This window comes from Panthera uncia, chromosome X, assembly GCF_023721935.1.
Source record: "Panthera uncia isolate 11264 chromosome X, Puncia_PCG_1.0, whole genome shotgun sequence".
Lineage (NCBI taxonomy): Eukaryota > Metazoa > Chordata > Mammalia > Carnivora > Felidae > Panthera > Panthera uncia.
Window position 1 is genome coordinate 53,123,712 of NC_064817.1, and position 24,957 is coordinate 53,148,668.

The 24,957-nt window shown below is 47.8% G+C and overlaps 1 protein-coding gene across 2 annotated transcripts; it reads right to left on the minus strand.

Moving 5' to 3' along the window:
* Positions 1 to 18,578: 18,578 nt before the first annotated feature.
* Positions 18,579 to 23,253, minus strand: PJA1 (praja ring finger ubiquitin ligase 1). 2 transcript variants are annotated; one of them, XM_049643899.1, is made up of 2 exons: positions 23,115 to 23,253; positions 18,579 to 21,157 (listed from the first exon to the last, which is right to left on the minus strand). In XM_049643899.1, the coding sequence occupies exon 2, from the start codon at positions 20,925 to 20,927 to the stop codon at positions 19,023 to 19,025; it is 1,905 nt and encodes a 634-aa protein (XP_049499856.1). In that variant the 5' UTR covers positions 20,928 to 21,157; positions 23,115 to 23,253; the 3' UTR covers positions 18,579 to 19,022. The 2 variants fall into 2 exon arrangements, with proteins under 2 accessions (XP_049499856.1, XP_049499857.1); XM_049643900.1 differs by having other exon boundaries at positions 18,579 to 20,829; positions 23,115 to 23,252.
* Between the last annotated feature and the right edge of the window lie 1,704 nt (positions 23,254 to 24,957).

Consider the following 24,957-nt stretch of genomic DNA (forward strand, 5'->3'; position numbering starts at 1 on the left):
CTGGCCCCATCAGCACACAGAGATTTCCTCTGTGAACAGAACCCAAGGTTCTCCATGGCCCATTACCTTTTTGCCCAGCTGGCCTAGCACCCCACTACCTTCTCTGCCCAGCTTCCCACCACGTCCAATCTGTAGGCTGGGTCCAGACTGAGAGAGCAATGGTTGGACAACTGTCAGGGCCAGGGCCTAAGGGATGTCTCCAACCACCCTGGTTCTATCTACATAGTGAAGCCAGTTGTTTCCATTCAACTCTGACCCTGACTCCAGTCTCAGCCCTAATTCCAGGGATAAAGCAATCCCTGAGACAGCAAACAGTGGCTTAAGGGCCTGCAAAAGATGTGGGACAAACGATAAAGAAAACCGATTTCATCAGAAGGTTCCGAACTACTTTGACCAAAAGTGGCCCACTTCTTCATTTCCTCAGCTGGCCCCCTCAGCATGGTGGAACATATAGGTAGTATCTTTAAACAGAGGGCCAGGCTGAAAGGGCAAAGGAAAACGTGCCACGACGTTTAACCCAAATGTGTGAGAAAGCGCCCATGTGTAAGTAAGGGCAGGTGTGCAAGGCAAATGAGCAAAGATGACATGATGCCCTCCCTTAGTGCCCCAGGGCCAAGCCATCCAGGCCCAGGGACTACCTTCTTGATGGTCACCTGTTCCCTGGAATAAAGAGACTATACGGTAAATGGCCCTGTGACACCCAGAACTCTCCCATTTTAGGACTGGGCGAGGGGAGTCAGAAATATTGCACTCCCTGGCCTCTGCTGCACTGTGATTTTGCAGACAGAACTTCCTGTCTCCATACCCTTATGCCTTTTCTGGAGGCAAGAATTCTTGGAACTTCATTTTCTTCATGCCCACCTCTGCCTTTCCCATCCTCAGAAAATCCCCACTACCTTTTGAGAGTGACACTCCTTGAAAAGGGCCCATTCTACTTTCCAAGCATCCCCATCCCCATGCTCGCTCTGCCTGCCCCCTGGAAAGTGGGTAAGGGGGATCCAGTGACTGGTACCCATAGGTCCCTAAATGAGAAGCATGTTTGTTTATAGCCAGATGAAATCCATCCCTACTCCTACCCCCTTCCCCCGGACACATCTGCGTATACATCTCAGAAGTTCCTGCCACGGCCTCTACACCAAGCTTCTGGCTTCTCCCAACCTTCCCACCCCTGGATCACTGAGAGGCGGGGCTGAGGCAGCTGCCACATTCAGCGTGGCAGAGCCGCTAGCTGAGTACAAATCAGAAACACATTGGAGGCAGGCAGGCCGGGAGGGAGCAGACAGGCTGAGGCTGGGGCCCATTAAGGCCGGAGCCCGGCCACGCTGTTTGCCGCCTCAGCACAAGGTTTCAGGTCTGCCTCCTGATTGTTTGTTTGTCTCAGAGATGAGACAGGCTGAGAAGGCAGCTGACAAGGACCATGGGGAGTGGGAGGGGGAACAGGGAGGCCCTGGTTCTCACAGGTTCTCCCCAGGCTGGAACTCATGGAGTGCAGGAGAAACAAGCTGCCTCATTTCCCTACCCCCACCCACAAATTCCAAACAGATGTGCAGTCAGATTCTTCCTCTCCTTGGTTGGGGGAAACAAAAGAAATTAAAAATGGGACCCTAGAGACACTACTTGCAGGCGAGCCCTAACGTACAGAAGGGATAAAAGGGAGACACAGGAAGGACTTCCAGAGGTGCAGGTGAGATGGAAGAGGTGGGGGCACAGCTCACCCCTGCCCCTAAAGATAATTTCGTGAAGATTCCTATCTGAGGTTGGGCAGTTACTGCGGGGAGGGGAGTGTGCCTGGAAAGATGACTGCTCTGGGAGGTCCCACTGAGTCTCAGATGTAAAGGATTTTAAAATGTCTGCAGTCATAAGTAGAATCTATATAACTTGACTCAGTGAGTCCTGACTTAATCAGACTGGCATTAGAGATCATGGAGCCTGGCCCCCTCACTCAGAGATAAAGACTCTGAGGCCCAGAGAGGGGAAGTCATTGCTCAGGGTCTCACCATGGATCAGACTCTGAACTAAGTCATCTAAAACGGAGGTCTCCCAGCTGCCCATCCAATGCCTCCTTCATTTCACATTGCTCCCCTTTGTCAGTATTCTGATTTTGTAGGAAAGCAGATTCCCCACCCCTCCCATTCTGTCTCACCCCAGCTCAAACCTAGGGTCTGGGCACAGGATCTCTTTGAAGTCTGAAAGTCTCTGAATTTGCTTGGCAACCATAGCCCACTACAAGGAGGTTTCTACTAATGTCCCCCACCCCACTTTGCCCAGGCTAGCCTCCAACACCTAGAATTGATTGTGGGCAAAGTGGTCACATGGTGAGCACCTGGGCTTAGGTTACCAGGCCAGTGGCCTTGTTTCTGGCAAAAGAGCTTCCAGCCTGCCCCTGGCTAGGCCTTCTCAAGGGCACCATGAGTCTTGTGCCCAGCCCTGTTATGGCCTCAGCTCAGTTCCTCCCTCCTCTCTGATCTGCCTGTCACCTTGTCAAATCTGCTCTGGCCCTCATCTCCACCCATACCCCCAGAGGACAGCCTGAGGCTGTCTCTGGGTGGCCTGTGGGCTCCTGATAGGGCTTGGCTGGAGATGTCCCCCACAACACACACACACACACACACACACACACACACACACACACGTGTACACACACGTGTGCCCACACACACACCCTTTCTAGAAGCATCTGGTGATTGTTGCTCTGCTACTTGGGTGTAAAGGACTAGCCAAATCTCATTCTACCATTAAGACTACCAGCCGGGCAATAACCAATGGCATATTATCTGCTCAAAGCCCTTGCCCCAGGGGGCTTTGAAAACTCCTGACTATTGGTATTCATGCTAATGCTGGTAAGGATCAATGCTATGGAAAAGGTTTGGAGAGATGGTGGCCAAAGAGAATGAATTGTCTTTCGGTTCTTTCTCTCTCTCCCTTTTTCACACACACACACACACACACACACACCACATTCACACTCACATCCTTCTCATTCTTTTCTTTTTCTCTCTTTCTCCCTCCCTCCCTCCCCATCTCTCTTTTTTCTTACAGTAAATTCCAAACAGATGGGCAAGTCTTCTCTCCCACTTCTGAAGTTGAGGGGAAATATCAGCCATGGGGAAACCAGAAATCATTCCCTTCCTCAGACTGGATCATCTCAGCCTCGCTGGGTCTCCTATTCCAGTGTCTCACACCTCACTGGATTGGGCCTGATATTAAAAAGTATTTCCTAAATCCTTTTTGTTCCAAGTCTACTATTGACACTTGTGCTTGCCTCTTTGCAGGGCCTCAGACATCATGGGGTGGAGGAGGAGGGAGGGGAACAGGACATACTTTCTGGGATTCAACTATCCCCAGGGCTGAACGCAGGCTGAAACCCCATTATCAGGGGGAAGAAGAACTCAACCGCTGGGCATGACTGAGAATATCAATGGAGTGTTGTGTCTGCCTCCACAAGCTCTCTAAGCCTAGAGACAAGCACAAACAGAAAACGGCAGCATTTGGAGCAGTTAAATGTTGCTTCTTACTTTGCAGCAAGAACTGGGGCTTGTTATTTAAGCTATAGACAGAGGGATTTATATGTCTCCATGTGATTTTTCCTTGCAGCGCCGAGGCCCAGAATCCCTATACATGGCAGGGCTGGGACAAATCCTCTCAAATCTAGGCATGGCCCCAGAAAGGGCAGTGGGAACCTGAGTTGGGCTGAGCTGCCTGGTTTCCTGGGCCTGCAGCCTCTTGTGACCACAGCTGTGGTCACAGAGCCACCACCCAGGCCCCTGATCTGCAACTTCAGCTGAAGCATCACCCGAACCTTTGGCTTGGGGGTCAACATCATCTGCAACTAGTCTCACATCAGCTCATACCTCTCTGCCTGGTACCCCAAATCTAACAGCTAGCCCTGTAAGTCTGGGCCCATCTTAGGAATGCGGAAGGATGCCCGAAGAGGGGAATGGTCCCAGCTTGCTTCCCCGACACGTAATAATAATAGCGATAGCTAACAGCGTTTGAGTAGTGACTATGTGCCAGGCACTGTTCCAAGAGCTTTACATATATCCTGTGCCATAGGAACTCTTAACATTACTCTCATTTTACAGATGAAAAACCTGAGAAACAGAGGTTAAGTAATCTGTCCAAGGTCACACAGCTAGCAAGTGGCAGAACTGGAATTCAGCCCAGTATACAGAGTGGGCCCTCAAGCATACAATCACTGCTTTCAAGGGCTACTGCCCTGTTCTCCCAGTCTTCCCTGGATTGCAGTCAGGCCTCCCGGCCCCATGCCCTGTGGCTCTGTCTCCATGGCCTTCCCATCAGAGCCTCCTTACCACATACCACCCAACTGCCCAACTCCTGTCCAATGGCCGATGCTGAGCTCACTAGCCCTCCTGCTGTCAATCTGGGACTTGGCTTCTTGACACCTGCTGACACCTTCCTCCATTACCTGTCCCTCCATTACCTGTCCAGGCCTCACTTCAGAACTGACAACCTCATTGTGTCTGCTGGAGATTTAGCACAGTGCTGTTTAATAGAAATATTACGCAAGCCACATATGGAATTTTCTAGTAGCTAAGTTAAACAAGTGTTTTGAAACATGAAAGAAATTTTAATAATATATTTTATGTCACTCAACGTATCCAAAAGAGTATCAACATGTAGCCAACATAAAAACTATTAATGAGATATTTTCCTTTCTTTTTTCCACACTCAATCTTCCAAGTCCAGTGTGTATTTTTCACCCCCAGCTTCTCTCAATTCCACCTAGGCACACGTCAAGCGCCCAGCAGGCACGGGTGGTGAGTGGCTGCAGTATTAAATAGCACCGATCCAGAAGCGAAGTGTGGGCCCAGAGGAACCCTGAGTACAGAGGATAAGTGGAGTAACTCCAGGGTAGAGTTGGTGCACTGTGTGGAGGAGATGAAACAGACGCTGACTTGGGAGTTCAGCAACCAGAGTTCTACTCTTGGTGCTGATGCCAAGTTCTAGTGATCGTGAGTAAACTCCCCATCCTCTCGGGATATTACACTGAGAAGGCTGGCCTAAAGACCCTTCCACTTTGAACATTCTACTCCCACATGCCCCCCCCTTTTCTCCCCTACACGCCCACAGTACCTAATTATCAGTAGAGACGAAGTCCAGGAAGTGGTGAAGCACTCAAGAAACAGGATGAGCACTGGTAGAGCCCCCCTTTCTTCAGGACATAAATCTGTGGTCTCTACTGCCTCTTCTGGAAATATCCCTGGTTATGAGGAGTTTGGCCCCTCATTCCTCATGACAAGTGGATGCTGGGACTTGGCCTGGGACTGTCACATACCTCTAAATCTGTGCAAATAGAGTCAGGTCATCTTTCCAATAATAGGAGCAGTTTGAGAAGCAGTGGACCAGGCAGTCGGTTTTTACCTTTTTAGAGAACTCAGCTGGCTCAAAGTTTCTCATGCTACACTCATGCACATCCCCCTCTGTGTTCTCTGTACCCATACCAACCCAAAAGACTTTGATACAAGCTTGACTTTCTGGAGGTCAGACCACTAGGGGGAAAACAAGTATACTGAATATGCTTCAACCAACTACACATGCCCTTGGGAATTCTATAATTCACCCCTCCACACACCCCATCTCCTGGCCCAGCAGAGTCACTGGCCTAAAGTGAAACCCTATAGTCATTAGGGAAATATTTTTACTAGGGTTCTGAGCCTGAGATTTGAGGAAACAAAGGAGTTTCCAAGTGATTTTGACTAGTTATAACCCAACTGGAACAATGCCAACCTATCCACATGATTCTTTTAAAGAACATACTGACTGCTTAAAGTCATCATTGGAGTAAAGTGACCTTCTTATCACCAAGGTCAAATGTCTACAGAATTAAAATAGGCATTCTACTTCCAGTTCATGACATGACTTTTCTTTGGTGATTCAAGGCTTTGTTTATGAAGGTGAGATGGACTAACACAAGTGCCTGGAGGTGTAAAACTTGCAAATGGATACCAGAACACAGAACCAGGGCCATTTTGCTTGGACACTACCCCTGAGGGCATTGTTTCAAGACTTGGTCTAAGCTCCTGGCTATGGAAGCTAAAGGCAAAATCCTTCCTTTCTCTGAGACTTGGCAACCCACTCCCCACCCTCCCTCCCCCCACACCCCCACCCCACACTGGTAAGGTGGGACTAAACAGTCTGCCCTGCCCTACTGTGGCCCAGAGTGGTTGTGGGGGAGGGTCCCATGCCTTAACTACTAGGCAGGAACAGACTTTGTATTGAGCACATGTGAGAGGTTATTTCCCCACCCAGAGGAAAACAGAGGTACAAACATGGAGATTCCTGTGTCCTCTGGCTTTTTTTTTTTTTTGTCCTCTGCCTATCTTCTGCATGTTCAGTGTCAATGGGGAAGCTCAGAAAATGCTTCATCTAATATGGTCTAGGAGTAGATCAGAGATGGGAAAGTAACTGGAACCCAGGAGGGGTGAGAGGCAACCCTGAGTCAGAAGTGAAGCAGGAAAAGGCAAAGGATGTAAAGATGCTGAATAGGATCTTGAACAGAATTATTCATAATGATTTGTAAAGCATACAGTGTCTATAGTATTCTACCTTTTCAGAAGACACTTATGCAAATAATCTTCATAACAACTCTGGAAAGTGAGCACCTTTACTATCTCCATTTTACTGCTGAGGAAGCTGAAGCCCAAAGAGTGTAGGGCATTTATCCAAAGTCACACAGCTAGTAAATGGCAGAGCCAGAATTTGAATCGTAGGCTGTCTGATAACAAAGCTATTCTCTGCTCATACTGTGCTGCCCCTGACTCCAGGGGGATTGTGGGTGAGCATATAACAATGCCAAGTGATTCATATAGTCCTATCCAGGCACTATATTCTATGTCCTTTACGCATATTAACTCACTTGATGCTCACTACAACCCTACGGGGTAGGTGCCATTATTGTCCTCCTCACTGTAGAGAACACTGAGGCACAAAGAAGTTAAGTCACTAATCTAAGGCCAACCCATTGCCAAGTGGCAAAGCTGGGATGTGAACCTGGCATATGGCTCTGGAGCCTTTGGCCTTTTAGGCCAGGCTTTGTTCCCCAGGTGGTGGCCTGAAGGAGTAACCGCCTCTGAATCCCTGGGTTCCTGGTAGCAGAGAAACCACCCAGAACCTCCCCAGCAGGCTGAATCCAGCATTCCCTCCCCAGGAGCATCAAACCATCATACCCACCCTTTAAGAAAGCCCAGCCAAGCAGAAGCAAGCTCAGCCTGACAAAGAGGCAAGGTGGTTTAGTGGAAAGAATGTGGCCTTTGGCAGCAGACAAACCTGAGTTGAAATCTTGGCTTCAGAAGTTACTTTGTGACCTTGGACAACTCACCGAACTTCTCAGGATGTCAGTGTCCCACCGCTAAGGGCTGTTGTGAGAAGTAAATTAAATGGCTATATAGAAATGTGAATTATATACTCTAAAGTGCTCTTGAAGGTTAGTTGTAATTGTTAGCTCTTCTATTGGGCTAAATTCCACTGCCTGGGCTGGGCCAAAGCAGCGACTAAGAGAAGTGGGCTTTAGAAATGCTAATGCAATGCATGAGTGACAGGCCGCGGACAATGGCGGAGGGCGCTGTGAATGGGGCGGCCAGGCCTGGGAGCTGGGCTCCCCACGTGGGAGCCGAGTGGGGGAGGGAACAAGAGGGGGGGCCGTTCCCAGCAGAGGGGATCCGAGACTACGCTAATTGGAAGGGGCTGGAGCTGCGGGGGCAGGAAGGGGGAGGGGATTACCTGCGGGTCTGCCGCTGACGGGGGCGGGGCTCCCAGGAGGGGTCCTGCCAGGAGCGGGAGTTGGGGGCTCCAGGAGCCTTGGGCATGGGTCCAGGGGGTGCAGACCCACTCAGCTGCGCACTCAGAGAAAAAGGGTGGGGGAGCTGGGAAAGGAGGCCTTGGGCCTTGGCTGGCTGCGGATGGGGCAGAGCAGGGTTTCTGGGCTGGGCAACCCTAAGCCAAGCCTGGGCTGGAGGTAGGGAAGACAGGATAACTAGTTTCTACACCCAGCTGGGATCCTGACCACTTTGGGTGGACCTGGGAATCAGCCTCCCCAGTTCCAGGACACATTGAGTGCACTGTGCTGTGTGCGTGAGTGTGCGCGTGTGTGTGTTTGTGTGTGTGTGTGTGTTTGTGTGTGTGTGTGTGTGAGAGAGAGGGAGGGAGAGAGAAAGAGAGAGAGAGAGAGATGGGCCTGTGGAGGGGAGACAGGAGTTGGGTCCCCAACATTCTCTTCCTCCCCCTTCTCTCCTCCAGCTCTTCCCTCTCGCTCTTCCCTCTTGTCCTCTCCCCTCAGTACTCTCCTTTTGCCCTCCCTTCCCCCTGCACCATGAAGGCTGTTTTTGTTCCTCCTCCTGGCCTAGCCCCTGAGGTGTGCAAACAGGAAGGACCTCTCCCCGGGCAGTGAGTAAGGAGGGAAAAATGAGGTGTTGAAAAGATGACAAGTCGCCCTGTCAGAGCTCACCTTGGCAGGGAGCAGGCGGCAGGGGCCGGCGGGTGGTGGGAGGGGGGTCTGCCCTGGAAGCCAGCCTACATGTGCCAAGAGCCAGGCAAGCTGATCCTCAACAAGCAGGCACTGTGTATGCGTTTGTTTGGTTTAGAAAAGCACCCCCCCATTCCCACGATCAAAGATTCCTTCCTTTCCTTCCCAGTAGGAAGAGTAAAGGCCGCTAGGCCAGCGGTTTCAAGTGATTGGAGGGGGCAGGGCAATGGGAGGGGGCTGAGCTGGAGACCCAAATGCCTCTTCTAAGCTCCAAGCCTTGTATCCAATAGCCTGCTGGACATCCCCTTGCATGTCTCCAAGGGTTCCCAACTCCACATCCTAAACTGAATTCATCAATGCTGCTCTCTCCACCCCTGCTTTCTGGCCCTCCTATAGAGCTCCTATCTCAGTAAATGACCAAATCATCCAGTGACCCAAAAGCCAAAATCTTGGGAGTCATCCAAGACTTCCTCATACCCCCAATTGGATCAGTGTCCTAATCTGCTCAGTTCTCCCTTTTATCTCTCCAATCTGTCTCTTCTCTCCCTCCTCATGGCCCCACCCTGTTTTAGTTTCATTCATTCATTCACTCATTCAACAATGATTTATTAAGCACCTACCATGTGCCAGGGAATGTGTTAGCCATTGACAATTCAACTGTGAAAAAATCTGACCTGGCTTTTGCTCCTGTGAAGTTTTGTGTCCAATGTGGCTGGGCTCAGTGCAGAGGGATAGGGCTAACTGGACCAGCCAGCTTCTAAAAGTGTTCCTTCCAGAGGGTAATGGTTAAGAGCAGTGACTCTGTAGCTAGCCTGCCTGGGTTTGAATTCTTAGAACACTTAGAGCTGTGTCCCCTTCAGCACATCATTTAATCTCTCTGTGCCTTAGTTTTCTTTTTCTTTTTTATTTATTTAAAAAAAATTTAAATGTTTATTTTTTTTTTTAATTTTTTTTAACGTTTATTTTTGAGACAGAGAGAGACAGAGCATGAACGGGGGAGGGTCAGAGAGAGGGAGACACAGAATCTGAAACAGGCTCCAGGCTCTGAGCTGTCAGCACAGAGCCCGACACGGGGCTTGAACTCACGGACCGCGAGATCATGACCTGAGCCGAAGTCAGCCGCTTAACCGACTGAGCCACCCAGGCACCCCAAATGTTTATTTATTTTTGAGAGAGAGACAGAGCAGGAGTGGGGGAAGGGGCAGAGAGAGAGGACGACACAGAATCTGAAGCAGGCAGGCTCCAGGCTCCGAGCTGTCAGCACAGAGCCTGACGCAGGGCTCAAACCCACGAACCGTCATGAGATCATGACCTGAGCTGAGGTCGGATGCTTAACCGACTGAGCCACCCAAGCTCCCCTCTCTGTGTCTTAGTTTTCTCACATGGAATATGGGGGTGAGGATAGCAGCTACCTGTAAGGATTGAATATGTCAATATTTTAAGGTGCAAGCACAATATTCTATATTAGCATTGTTAGTTTTATTATTTAGTGTGGAGTGAGGCAGGGCCCAATGATAGACCAAATTATAGGAACCCAGAGGGAGGCCTGCCTAGGAGGCAAGGGGTCAGATTGCAAGAATATGGCAGCAGGACCTTAGAATGGCCCTGTCAAGAAATCAGCATGGGAAATCCAACAGAGTCCTGATTAGCTGGCAGAGGCTTGTCATAGGAAATCCAGGCACAGAATCTGGAAATCCAGAGGGGAGGAAGCAAAGTGTGGCAGAGTAGTCACTGTCAGGACGTCCAGGGTAACAGCTCTAGCTCTGCCACTGTCTAGTCATGTAACCTCAAGTAGGTCATTTTCCATTCTGAGCCTTAGCTTCCTAAGAATGGCAGTTAACAAGAATTGAGAGCTTAATATGCATCAGGCACCGTTTCACTACCTTAACTGCTCCCCTCAAAGGGAGCTACTATTATTTAACTCCCATTTTACAGATGAGAAAACTGAGGCACAGAGAGGTTAAGGCACTAGACCAGGGTTGAAAAGCAAGTGAAATAATACAGCACTGGGACTTGAAAGCATGTGTCTTTGAGACTAGTGATTAGAACACCTTCACTGTAGAGCTATTGTGAAAATTGCATGATATACTTCTGGAGGTATTTGGTAGCAAGCTGGCAGGCTGCTCAGGGAGGATTGTCTTTAGGCTGTGGGCTCTAGCTGCCAGGCTGAGGCTACAGAGCCTGTGCCTGAAAGAGGAAGCCTGGGCCTCAGACATCTAATCTGAGCAGTGCCAGAGTCTTAGGGACAGGCCAGAATCCCCTGGTCAGAAGCAGAGCCCAAAGTTAAGCTACGCTAAAGGCGAAGGGGACTTCAACCCCTGAGACTGCTTGAGAGCAGAGACCATCTTGGTCACTTCTGGATGCTCCTGTGCTCCACAAAAGGAAGTGTTTAATAAATATAGGAAGGAAATGCCACTGTAGAGTGTCTCTTATGTACTGCCACTGCACCACTCCCTCGTGTTCTCTTCACAGCAGTCCCATAAGGTTATCATACTCATTTTACTCATGAGGAAACTGAGGTTCAGAGAGGTGATGTGACTCACTTAGGGCCAAGAGCTAATAAGTAGTCAAGCAGCTCTTTGAATGCAGAGAAGAGCAAAAGAAAAAAAAAAACACAGGGCCAAGAACCCCTTCTATTCATGGCAGAGAAGGAAAGTATATTTTATTGCTCTAATTATACAATTCTCTGGTGATTGTGGTGGGCCTTACCCCCTCTACCTCATGCTACCTACCTGTAGCAGACAAACAGAACTGACACTGGGCCAGGATTTGGAGTCCACCAGATCTGCATATATATGCTCTGGACTTTCTCTTGACAACCCTGGGGACTGGGCCCATAGAAGCCCTCACCCCTCGTCGGCCTGAACCTAGCAGTCTGGGACTCCTCCACTTAGAACAAAGAGACTGGCAGCAGCTTTCTCCTCCCACAGAGTCAGATGGGTTCTGAGGCCAGCCACTCTCTTAGCTGGGAGGACTCTTGCACTTTTCTTCCTCCAGTGCCCAGCCTGCAAGGGAGGAGTCAATGTGGCAGCCATATCTAATCAGGCCGGGCCCCAAGACACAGAAGCTCCTTCATCTAGGCCTGAGGAGGGGTCAGACCGGGGCTCGGGGAGGGGCCAGGGCAGACACTGAGCCCATCCAGCCGGGACCAGCCCACATTCCTCAGCGGGCCTGAATGGGGTGGGCATACTCAACAGGAAGCCAAGCCCTTCACCAGGAGGGGCTCAGCCGTCATCTGTGCACACAGACAGCGGTGAGCAAAGGGCCTCGGCGGCAGAGTCAATTGCACAGAAAAAAATAGCAAACAGTTTGCTTCCTCCTCCTCCCCTATCTTGCCGCACTCCACTTCCAAAGGGAATGTTGGACTCCCGCTAAGTATTTTTCTGCAGACCCGGGGGCAGGCATCCGGAGTCAGCCTTGCTACATTGCTGAAGAGAGATCGATTAGTGTGTGTGTGTGTGTGTGTGTGTGTGTGATGTGTGTGCGGGGCAGGGGGATTCTTTCCACCCAGGGAGTAGTGGTTTTGCTTCTGATTTCTGGGCTCCTGCTGCTCCAGCCCAGAAAAAAAAGAGCCAGGGGGAATGGTAACAACCAACAACAACCATCACCTTAGGCTTTTCTCGTGTATTTTGTCCATCTGTTACTTCATTTGTTCATTCCAAGCACCCTGTAAGACAGGGGTTCTTTTGGCCCATTTTATAAATAAGCAAACCAAGACTGAGAGAGGGTATGTGCCTTGCTCACCACTGACAGTTAATTAGCATGGAAACTGTTTCAGATGAATGTCTTTGGACTCCACAAATGCCGTGTTCTTTCTGTTTGGCCATTCTGCTGCTGACAAGGGCCTCCCTGGCTTCCCTCAGGAAGAGCCAGCCTTGAGAGGCTTGAATCAGTGTTCCAGTAACATTCCAATTTTTATACTTTTTCTCCCACATCACCTGCTTGTTGAAGAACATTTGAGAAATGTCCTCAACACATAGAGATAATTAAAATTACCTGTAATCCCACCACTGAGAAAACCACTGTTAGCTAACATGATGGTAGATTTCCTGATAATCTGTTATATACATATATAATCTGGAGATCTTTTTTACATACCTGAGCTGATAGTGAACCTGCTCTGGGTGCTGGGCCACCCTCCAGCCTCCACACCATGTCCTCATGAGGCAAGCTGAAGTGTGGTTCCTTTTCTCCCCATCAGGCCTGCTTGGGTCAATATTTCTTGTTCCCAGGGGGCATACACACACGCCATACTATTTCATCCCCCATGCGTTTATTCATGCCATTCCCTTTGCCTGAAGTCTCTGCCCTCCTGCCTCCTTCCTTCCCTCCTTTCCCTCTCTCTTTCTCTCTCTATATATTGATCATGTTCACACGTGGTAAAAAAAAAAAAATCTAATTCACAAAAACTCCAAAGGGACAAAAGGGCACACAGTAAAAAGCAAGGCTTCTCACCCCTGACCTCAACTCCTGTTTCTTGTATATCTTTCCGGAGACATTCTATGTACCAGTGAGCACAGATGTGCATGTATCTCTTGTGAAACACACATGGTCACTGTCCTCACTGTTCTATGCCTCCCTCTTATAACTTCTTGGTTTTTGGATATTCTTACATGGCAGTAGCTGTGGATCTGCCTTATCTGGGTAAAGGCTGTCTAGTGAAGCATCTTATGGCTGTGCCATAATTTATTTAAGCAGGCCGCTAGTGGCTGACATGGAAATGCTTTCTAGTCTCTTGCTGCTACAAACAATGCAACAATAAATATCCTTGTACAAACAACCTTGTGCTTTTGCTCATGTAAGAGAAACTCCACTAGTGGAATTGCTGGGTCAGAGGATGTGCAGATTTCAAATGCTAATACATTTTACTGAAGAGCCCTTCACACAAACCAATTGACACTCTCACTGATAGATGTTTCAAAGGGCCCATATTACCCTCTCTCCTTCCCTTTCTTCACCTGGCCAGTGCCTACTCATGCCTTCAGAGTGGCCTCATCCAGGATGCCTCCAACAAGCATCCCTTCCCAGCACAGCCAGCTGGGCTCTTTGCTTATAGGTCACCTCGTGTCTGCCTCCATGTCGCACTTGCCACATAAGTTTGCAATCCTCTCTTTACAAATCTGTTTCCTACACTAGACTATGAGCTCTTTGAGGGAAGGACTAAGCCTCATTCATCTCTTGCAGGTTCCAGAGTCCAACACACCACAGGCAGAAGGTCAATAAATATTTGTTGAACTAAACCAGTCAACTCTTGAATCCTCAGCTCTGACTACAGAGTGGGCAGGAATGTTGTTTGCTGAATGCAAGTATGGCCTGGGGTGAGCAGTGCCTTGGGCTTGGTTCCCCTGGGTCCATAGAGATGTGTCTTCATGCATTTGGTGCCGAGTCCCCACCTTCTTTCAGGCTGGCCCCTGGGCCATGCTTCAGCCACATTCCTCCAACTATAAGTAGTTACTGTCTCCTAGTCCCCCACTCCTGTGGAAGAACCCCTTTACAATTGTGTGTCTCGTTTCTCCTCTTCTTCCCATCCAAACGCCTGGTACCCTCTTGTCTGTGTGCCCCTTGGGCCTTTAGTGTGTGCCCCTTGGGCCTTCAGAGTTTCCCAGTAGCTGGCAGCCTGTGATACCTATGACCAGAGCACCTGAACAGCATCTAGCTGGAGCCAGCCTGGGCTGAGGACCAGACCCCTACCCACTCCTCACCACACTGGGGCTGGGACAGCTGCTGCCCTCCCCTGCCAAGCAGACATACTCTTTCCATCTCTTCAGAGCTGTCTCCACCTTCCTGAACCTCAGTGTCCTTATCGTTCACCTTTCAGTGTGAATGGGAGGGTCCAGTAACATCCCTAAATGTGAAGGGTTCTGGGGAAAATCTTATCCAAATGTAAGGGATTATGAAGTCCCGCTAATGTTTTAGGATAATAAAGTCTGGAAGAAGGAAATGGGATGTGAGGCATGCAGGGGGCAGCAGAAACCTGCAGCAACAGGCCTAGCTCCAAAATCCCATTGTGCAGATGACAATGTCAAGCAGACTAAAAGCCTGCTCCACGCTGGGCCTCATCCGAGGCTGGGGTCAGTGACTGATGGACAAATACCCTCTCAGCTCCATGTTTGTCAGAGGTTCAACCCAGGCCAAAGCGAGATATACTGAGGCAAGTTGCCACATATTTCTCCATCGTCAAGACGAGCATCACTTCCTAGACACAGGCCCTGGGCCTGAGAACAGTCTCTGAAATACTGGGGGCTCAGCAGGCCAAACAGAAAATGGGATAGAGGGTCGCAAGAGGAGAGGAGGAGGGGTGCCAGGGCCTGCAGAAGCTGGGGGTTGGGAGTAGGGTAAGGCTGGTTCAGAAGCACCTGGTTGGGCCAGGACCCCATGGTTTCTCCTGAGCTCTCCAAACATGTCCCCCACCTTAAGCCTACGGTGGGAGAGGAACTCATCCATCCTGTCAGCCAGTGTTGCTGAATGCATCTGAGACAAGCACTGAACGCCAGGCCTATGGAAATGACTCAGAAATAATAGCTTCTGACCTCAAGGGTTCACAGAGATGGGACACAGAGTGGAGGAGCCAGGGGTGTCAGAGAACATTGTTCTCAGGAGCTGGTACATGAACAGGACTTTTTAAAGCATAGATAAAATTGACAGGGCTGGACAGGGCATTTCAGATCAGAGGTCCAGGGACAAATGTAGAAGGATCTAGCCAGAACAGAGGGCTAAGAGAAGGTAGTGCCTTAGAAACGGGAAAGGCCCTATGACAGTTGAGACAGTGTTAGCTAGGGGGACCCCCTCAGGAATCTGGGGTGCTGTCTTGCAAGATATAGTGGTTTAGACTCCAAATCAATGACCAAAAATGTGGAGCTATTTATTCCACAGCCGGGAAACAAGCCCAGAAACCAAGAGGTCTAGTGTGGTGGGTGACACCTTTAATGAACATACCAAATAAACCACTTTTCAAAATGACTGCTTCATGTGTAGCAGCCCGTGAGGCCTGCTGTTCTAGAACCATGGCTCCAGATAGCAATAATGGGTCCCATTTTGTAAACAGAAATTGCCTGACCCTTTGCCATTTGGGGTATTTCATATGGCTAAACATGGGCATAAAAGTGGGCTATGGTGTTGGCCAGGGTGCCACTTGGGATTCTTAGCTACAAACGACAGAAACCAACCCTAGTTAATTTGAGCAAAAGTCTTATTGGAAAGCTATGGGGGAGCTCAGGGAATTGTCTGGGAGGCTGGAGAATCAGAAACTGGCAGGAAAAAGGGAACTGGGTGTCAGAGGGACACAGCCACATCCTACACAGGAGCTTTTGGCCTCTAGCACTGTCAGCACGGTCCCACACTGCAGCCACCACCACCACCACCGCCGCTGCCATGGTAACACAGGAGCAAATGCTCCATGACCCGACTCCTCTGATGTCCTCTCCCTCCAGACCAAAGGTATTGGGCACAAGTGTCGGATGTGCTTAATTGAGGCCCCAGGCCCAAGTCCAGGCCACTCAGAGCCTGGGACCCAGGTCTCAGGCCTTGTGGTTGTCCCTAGTAAGGACAGCCTTACCTCTACAGCATGACCCTCCATAGACAGCCTTCTCCAATACCAGCAGGGAGCTGCAGGCACCAGAGAGGAGTCCCCTTTGGTGGATTTACTAACTGTGAGGGAAATTAGGACTTCTGTTAGGCAAGGGGCCAGGGAGGAAGATAAGCAGGCCCCAAGGGTACTTCTAACATACTTCCTGGTGTGGTGCCAGTTAGGGCACAGCAAAGGGTTAACGTCAGGAAAACCACCACAAGCCCACCCTTCAAGAGCCCTCCAAGGTCACAGACGTCCAAATCTCTGTGTCAGCTGAGGTGCCAACCAAAGGCCAAAGGGGAACAGAGAATGGATGTAGGGGACAAAGTATATGTGTGTGTGTGTGTGTGTGTGTGTGTGTGTGTGTGTGTATATATGTGTGTGTGTGTGTGTGTATATATTATATATATATATTATATATATATATATACACACACATATATATATATAATATATATATATATATATATATATATTATCAGCTTGACCACTTGCAGAGTACAGGACTGTGGCCTCAACCTCTGTTTCCGTACTTGCAGTGAGAGAGTAATCATCTCTTTTTTTTTAATTGGGAATTTTTTTTTAATTTCACTTATTTTGTTAATACTCGTGGAAATACAGTGACACTGTAAAAAAAATCAGGCAAATGAATTATTTCGGATAAAAAAAATCAAAAGCCTCCTTCCTCACTCTTTTCCCCCAACCCCTCATCCCTTCCCAGAGGTAACCACTGCCATCAGTTAGGTATGTACGCAGCCTTGCAGACACTTTTATGCATTATGATATACAGTTAGGTTTTGTAAGGTTTTATTTTACATGAAGACTGTACATATTGCTCCACAACACTTTTTTTTGGTTAACATTAGGTCTTGGAGATCTTTTCATATCAGTACAAGTTTTAACTGCTGCATAGCATTGGTTCCACACTAGCACGTATCTGAGTTGGGCTGAAAGACATGCACCATTTTACATTGTGAAAGACAGCTATTCCCCCAAACTGTTCTCCAAAAAGGCTGCTATCACTTACATTTCTTTTTCCCCTAGCCCTAACTAGATATTATCATGAGGAAAAACTCTTGCTTTCTGATGGACACAATATGCTTCACTGTTTTGTTAGTTTACATGTCACTGATTGCCAGTGAGGTTTAACATTAACAATATCCAGGCTGGTGGAGCTAAAAACAGCTCTCATAAACTGCCGGTAGGAGCATAAATTAGTACAATCACTTTGGAGAGCAGTTCAGCAATATCTAGTTACGAGGAAGATTCTTAAACGCTAAGACTCCCAAATTTTACCTCCAACCCTAAAGACCCAGACGTTTCATCTCCATATACGTACTTACCCCCAGAGAAACACACATGTGCACAGAGAGACATCTTTTAAGTCTATTCATTGCTGCAAAATACTGGGAAGAACCTAACTGCCCACCAATAAGGGAATGGATAAATTGTGATGATCCATACAACTGAATGTGTAGTATACAGCAGTTAAAATGCATGAACTACAGCTATGTGTATCAAAATGGTTAAATCTCAAACACAATGTTGAGTGAAAAAATCAAGTTGCAAAACGACACATACATTCTATCAATCATGTCCACTTAAAAAACATAAACATTCTATCCCGGCTATGGATATATACACACATATACATATATACACACACATCTAAAAACACAGACGAGAAGAAAACACACCATTTCCTGGGTAGTGCTTACCTCTGTGGAGGAAGGAAGGTAAATACGACAGGTGAGGAACTTCACTTGTGCTTGAAAAATTCTATTTATTGTAGACAGAAAGAGAGATTGGAAGCCAATATGGCCAAATGCTAAAACCTGTTCACTCTGTGTAAGCGGGTATCTGTATTTGCCACAGCACTTGTCTCGCATATATTTTTCTATTCCTTTTGTGTCACTGTGTTAAGGTATATGATCAGCACAGAGGTTGTTATTTTGGAATTTTTTTTGGACCCATCCCCTCTGAGAGTTTCTTTTTCTTTTTTTTTTTTTTAAGATTTTATTTCTTTAAGTGATCTCTCCACCCAGCATGGGGCTCGAACTCACAATCCTGAGATCAAGATTTGCACGCTCTACCGAGTGAGCCAGCCAGGAGCCCCGCTCTGAGAGGTTCTATTTTCTAAAAGGGGATTTTAACTCCTTCACCCCTATACTCAGTTTGGACTTATTCCTACCGTTGTTCTTTATTTTTACCATGCTTTCTCATTGTCTCTTTCCTTCCCATAGACTGACAGAGTACTCTCCATTTGACCTTTGCCCCGTAGAGTCGTTTGACAATCACACACTTTATTCCTACTTTTAGAAATCATTACCCTTCATTTTTTGCCACTGTTGGATTCAGCATTTCCAATGACCTTCCAGCTTTTCTACTTTTGGGAGCACCAAAAAAAAAAAAAAAAAAAAAAAAAAAAAGAAGACCCCACCAAACCCTATTTTTGATGCAAGTTCAATGGACTGATTATAAAGTCACTTAGTACCACCATTTTAGACAAAACCAAACAATTCCACTATACCATGTAAAACCAAAAGAAGAACTTTAATGAGCTTTTACGGCACTGCAATTACAGGAACATTAACCCATAACATGCAACAGAAATGATGATGCCTTCTGGACATATTTAACAGATCAACTTGACATTACAATTAACAGCAACATATTCTACTGAAGACAAATGCAACTTATTTCCACTCGGGTTAGAAAATGTATGTTTTTACTGCAATCTCAAGTAGCATTTAGAATGTTTAGTTTTGCTTTTCTAACCTCTAAGAGACAATAGGATTTTTAATGCAATCGCACACAACCGTTTTCACATTGGAAAGAATCACAAGGAATCAACAGGTGTAGATTAATCAACTGATTGGTTTCATTTCAATTGTTAATTTTGAGAGGGCTCCTGCAGTATTGTGGATTTCAGATGGGGAAAATCAACCGACAAAGGAGTAAAGAGCCTTGGCCTTAGAGTGGGGGAGGGAACATGCAGCGGCACACGGGGCAGGTGCCTGACTTCTGAAGCCAGATGGACACGCACGGCTTGTGGAAATAGTGGTGGCATGGCAGCTCAGTTGCCACCTCCCCCTTCACATATTCACTACAGCAGATGGGGCAACACATTTCCTGCCCCACTGCACTGTGATCTTCAGTGACCAGGATCTCAGGAAGGGTGTCGATGCTCTCCTTGCTCGCAGGTGGATTGGCCACCTCCACGTCCACTGCGAGAGACTCTAAGTGCGCGAGGGCTGTTTCCATCGCCTGGGCCAGGCGTTCTTCTAGCGCCATGTATGTGAGAAATTGAGGATCCACGTAGGAAATGGCTTCGGCCACCCCCAACCCATCTGCAAACCCATCAAAGAGGCTCCAATCCACTTCTAAGTCTTCGCTTACGCTGGAATCATCTTCAAGGTTGTTGTTTCCATCCAGCATGAACACTCCTGGCTGCAGAAACTCCTGGCCAGAATCGTTACCCCCCTCGCTGCTGCTCTCATTTTCATTGTACTGGAGCCAAGGAACCTCTCCTTCTTCTGGGGGTGCCTGCTCCTCTTCTTGAAGAGGTGGTCCCCGAACTTCTTCAAGTTCATTGCTGCTACTGCTGTTCGCACTGGCACTAGCACTGGGGCTGGCACCAGCACTGGCATTCACTCTGACTTGCTCAGGTTCATGCTCTTCTTTCCCTGGCAGAGTCTCCCAGCTTTCACCACTGGATGACAGATTTTGCTCTCGGCCTCGATACTTCCGACGCAGAGCAGCAGTCCACTCTTTGTCACTGTCAGAGTCTTCCTCATAGTATTTGTAGTAATCATCGCTGTACGTCCAGAAGTCAGGGTCGGCCATGGTTCGTCGTCGTCTTGGCACCTTTTCCGGCTTCACTTGGTCATTCCTGGCATCCCTCTTCTCCTCAGGGTACTTTGGCTCAGAGAAGCCACTTAAACTCTCGACTCTGCCTCTTCTGCCTCGGCCATTGGCATGGCCTTCATCAGCATTGGCAGAATCCCTCCACCTGGAAGTACTGTGTGGCATATCATCATCATCATCAGTATCAAAAAATATCTTTGGCTTCACGCAGTTTGGACTTGCCAGATTTCTGATTTTGGGCCTCACCACTGGCTCCTCCGCACTCTTTGGGGTGTTTTCCCCACCACCACAAATACTCACAGGAGCCCTGATGGGACGTGCAGGTAAATTCTGCTCCCGTCTCTCCCTCTCCAGGCTGTCACCAGTGGTTGCCACCTTGCCTTCGGCAGACGTCTGAGGAGCCATGCTATTTGGCTGCAGGAACTCTGCTCTGCTAGCAGAGCGTCTCACCACAGGGGTTGGGTCTACCTTGTCAAGCTCCTCTCTCACATCACGGTTAAAGCTAGAGAACTGTGGGGGCACCCCAGCCAAAGACCTTGCCCCTTTCTCTGGGTCATACGGCTTCTCATCTTTAAACTTGCCAGTTTTCCCTCTAACTGGCACTCGCTCAACAGGCCCAGCCCCCTCCTCCTCACTATCATCTGCCCCGAAAGAGTCAACGTGTCCATAAGCCATTCCTCTTCTGCTACCCAAGGCCCTGTACTCTCTCGGTGGGTACCTGGAGTAGTCCTCATTATCAACATTCAGGCTGGTTCCCGAGCTCTCACTGTCTTCCCAACTACGACGAGTGGTGGAAAATGGTGAGCGGCTCCTCTTGGTGGTTTGACTGGGGGCTGATCTGTGCATTGGGACTTCGGATGTCGTCTTTCTCTGGCTGGAAATCCTTTCCTGCTGGTTCATGGATGGCCTGAAACTGACATAAGCATGCCTTCTTCCATACCTCCTGCCTGTATTGGACTGATACCCTCCTGATGGCTTGGGCCATACAGGCTTGCTAGATTCCTGACCCATTGCTCTGACTTTTAGGAGGGTTTCCAATACAGCTGGGGCTCGAGTGGAAAGGCTCCTGCTCCCTGCACAAGCTTTGGAGATGGGAAAGTCAAATCAGTTCAGAATAAAGGAGCAGGGAGATCTATTTTCACTTCAGCAGGCAGGTAACAGAAAGAATAAGGGGCCTTTAAAATTAGTTTCACTTTCTTCTAAGGCCTGAAGTAGCATTCCAGTGACTGTCAGGTGTAGACCTGGAACACATTTTTAATGTTGGCAAAATGATTACAAGACTGGGTTTATAGGAAAGCCAGACCTAGGGGAGAATCTGACAGAAGATGGGCAGGGGTGGGGGGTACTGGATGCTAGCAAGGTGGGTAAAGTGCTGTGGAATTATGCCAACATGGAAGAGGAAAGATTGCTGCGGTTATTTTATAGGGTGTCTGCGTTTTTCTGAGCCCTGCAGACATGCAGGAGAAATGCAAATGGAAATAGGGTAAAAAATATAGATCACCACATGTTCATGAGTGCCTACATGTCTGTCAGGAGGAGAAGGGCAGGTGGAAGGGGGGACCAGCAATCATGCAATGAAGAGATGTCTGTGTTTGGTTTGTAGGGGGAACAGGACAGATGTATTGGGAAGAGGCATTAGTGTCAGACAGAATGAGACCCATTCCAGATGTGGGTATAAAAATGACAGATGTGTGTAGGGTGGCTTTAGAGGAGAGGGATGTGTTAAGTGTGAGAGAAAGAGAATGTGAATGCACGGTTGTGTGTGCAGCGGCTGAAACTCTGGAGGGACGTGTGTTCCTGTGTCAGTGGCAGGCAAGAAAGGGTACGGTGGCCCTGGATATGGGTGTCCATGGTCTGCGTGTGTGTTCGTCAAAATGGGAGGCAACAATGGAGAAATGTCAGTGTGAGCAAATGCATCCATGGGAGGGACAACACAGGACAGGGATGTGCGGGTGGCTGGTGGGTGGAATGGGGGCCAGCAATGAAAGAAATATGTATATTCATGAATGTGGCTAGCAGGGAGGGGGGATGGCATCCCTAGAGAAGGATTTATGTGAGTGTGAGTGTGAGTGTGTCCACTGCAGGAACCAGCGAAGGAGAGCTGTCTATGCACCTATGTAGCAGACAGGGAGGAGGGCTGGGAGCATGTGTGAGGGCTGTGTGAATAAGAGTGTGTGGGTGCATGTGTATGTAAGTGGCATATGAAAGAGGATCCAGCAATCAAAGGATATCCTTATGTGCGTATGTGGCAGGCAGGATATAAGGCAGCCCCAAAAGTGGTATGTGTGTGTATGTGTGTGTGTGTGTGTGTGCGTGCTTGCTAGAGCACACAGAGGCAGAAGCAGGAGGGGGCTGCTTCTGGAGGTGTGTATGTGGCAGGCAGTGAGAAGCAGGGAAAGGCATTGGAGGGTGTGACAATTTGCAAGAGGGTGTGTATGTGTGTGTGTCCATGCATGCAAGGGGAAGGGGATGTGCCAGAACCTTGAGTGTGGAGGGAGGCAGGGAGAGGACTGCAATGGAAGGGTTTTGTGTGTGTATGTCTGTGTATGAGTGTATGTAGGTATGCTTGCGTGCATGTGTATGTGCGTGTGTGCATGTGTGTGTATGTCCCTGCCCACACACACAACACACAGAGAGGGGGAGGGGGCCACAATGTCATAATGAGGGACAGGAGAACACTAGCAGCTCAAACAGCATATCCAAGCCAATGTGCCAGGGAAAGGGGAAAAAAGAAAAGGGCATGTGGGGGTCTCATTTTCCCTGAAAATAATTTGTTTTTCTGACAATTATTTTCCTGGCAACAATATATTTACCTAAATATCTTAACGTTTTACCATTCAGCAAACAACTGCAAAATGGGGGAAGAAAGGCCACGGAGTGTTCTGCAAAGGGACCCAGAAGGAAGGAAGGAGGAGAGGGCCCCGACCACCCCTCCCCTCTCAAACAGCGATCAAAGCCATTCGAGTAGGGGCCGCGCCACACGTTAGGGGCTGGGGGACGGAGGATGGAGCCCCCAAATAGGTCTGTGGACACAGGCCTCACTCTGCAGTCAGGTCCTGCGTCCGCCCCACCCCTTCCCGAGGGGCAAGCCTGAAAATCTGTTCGCTAGAGGTCCCTTAGATCCTCGCCCCCGTGCCCTGCCACTTGCCCCACCGCCACGTCTGGATGAATTGAAGAAATAAACAGTCTTTCACTCACCCAGTCCTGACACCCGCACGCTCTCAGTAGGAGCAGAGCTCTCGGACCTCCGACCGCCACGACCGCCAGAGAGGCTGCTCCTGCTCTCCAGCTCCTCCCCCGCCAGACAGCAGCGGGGCGGGCAGCGACTGCGGCGGAGGAAGTGATTGTGGCGTCGGCTGGGGCCCGCCCCCTTGATGTGGCGGGGGCGGCAGCTGCTCTCGACAAATCAGGGTGGGCCCGAAAGCATTATTTCATTTTAAATGATGAAATCGTCAAGGATACAGAAAAGGACAGCGAAAAATGTAACCAACAGCCAGCTGTAACAAATGTTAAACATTTAGCCATATTCCCTTCTGTTCTTTTTTTTTTTTTCATGAAATGAAATCTACAAATTCTTTCTGATTAATTCCCATGTAAAAGTAATTATAATAATATATCAAATCCTATGTTGTATGTTATGGTTTGTACTAGAAGTATTAAAAATGTGAAACTATATCTAGGGTTGCAATTTTTAAAAACCTGGTAATTGAAGCAATTGAACTGTTTATGGTAGAATTTGTTGCTAATTGTTTATGGTAGAATTTGTTGTTAATTACAAAATCAAGCCTCTCTATCCAAAAGAAATGATCAGTCATGAAGCACAATACGGGTTCACCATCTGGTAATTGCATTGCAGTTTAAAAATATCATAGCCATACCTTTTGGATTTGTACAGTTTACTGAACTCTGAACTACTTTTTTAAATTGCACTTTACAATACATCATTAATATTTACATCTAATGTAAAGACTCCCCATGTTCACAACAATAGCAAAGTTTTGTTCTTGGAAATAAAATGCATCATAGAAGAATGAGAAATATTAGGGGCAACAACATAATACAAATAGGATGTATGTGTAACCTTCAAGCCACTAAACAATATGTAGAACAAAGAGGAAAACCCAGTCTATCAAAGGGCAGAAGTGGGGTGGCAGGCAACAAGAAAGGGTATTTAAAAGCAAAATACCAAAGGGCAGGAATAAATCCAAATATATCAGTATGTAGTATGGGTTAATGCCTATAAAAAAGCAAATTCTCATTTTAAGTATTTTGAAGGAAGAAAGAAAGGAAAGGAAGGAGGGGAAGAAGGCATTTTAAAAAGAAGAAAACAAGGATGAAAAAAGGCAAGAGACATGTTAATATCAGAATATAATCAAGAACTCAAAGTAAAAAAACATTAAAGAGAACAGAATGGGTTGTTTCATTCATGGAGAAGATGTAGTCAGTAAACTCTATATTCATTTCAAAGTATATGAGGCAAATATGTTAGAAATATGAAGACAGATCACAAAGTTTGCAAGCATAGTGGGAGACTTAGCCAGACTTGTTATGGTGTAAATGGATCAAATAGACTGCAAAATAAATAAGGGTACAGACAGATTGAACAACACAGTTAGTAAGGCTAATCTAATGTACATGTAGTTTTTGTACTCAAGAAAGGATGGGCTGTATATTTTATTTCAAATTTGAAATATTTCATATATACAGAAAAGTAGAGTATAAAATGCACATTTGCCTGTACCGGTCATACAGATTGGGCAAATTTTATTTTCTTCAGATCCTCAGATCTGAACTGATAACCTTTTATCATTATGTAATTCCCACATTTATCCCTGATAATGTTTCACGTTCTGAATCTGCTTTCTTTGGAATTAACATAGCTACTCCAGCTTTCTTTTTATTAATGATAATGCATATATCTTTCTCTATCCATTTGCTTTTAATCTATCTGTGTCTTTATATTTAAAATGTGTTTGGGGGCACCTGGGTGCCTCAGTTGGTTAAGCAGCCAACTCTTGATTTCATGATCAAGCCCTGCATC

What these genes read in the sequence shown, in the direction of transcription:
- PJA1 (XM_049643899.1), bottom strand. Translation starts at nt 20,927, where the DNA reads ATGGGTCAGGAATCTAGCAAGCCTGTATGGCCCAAGCCATCAGGAGGG.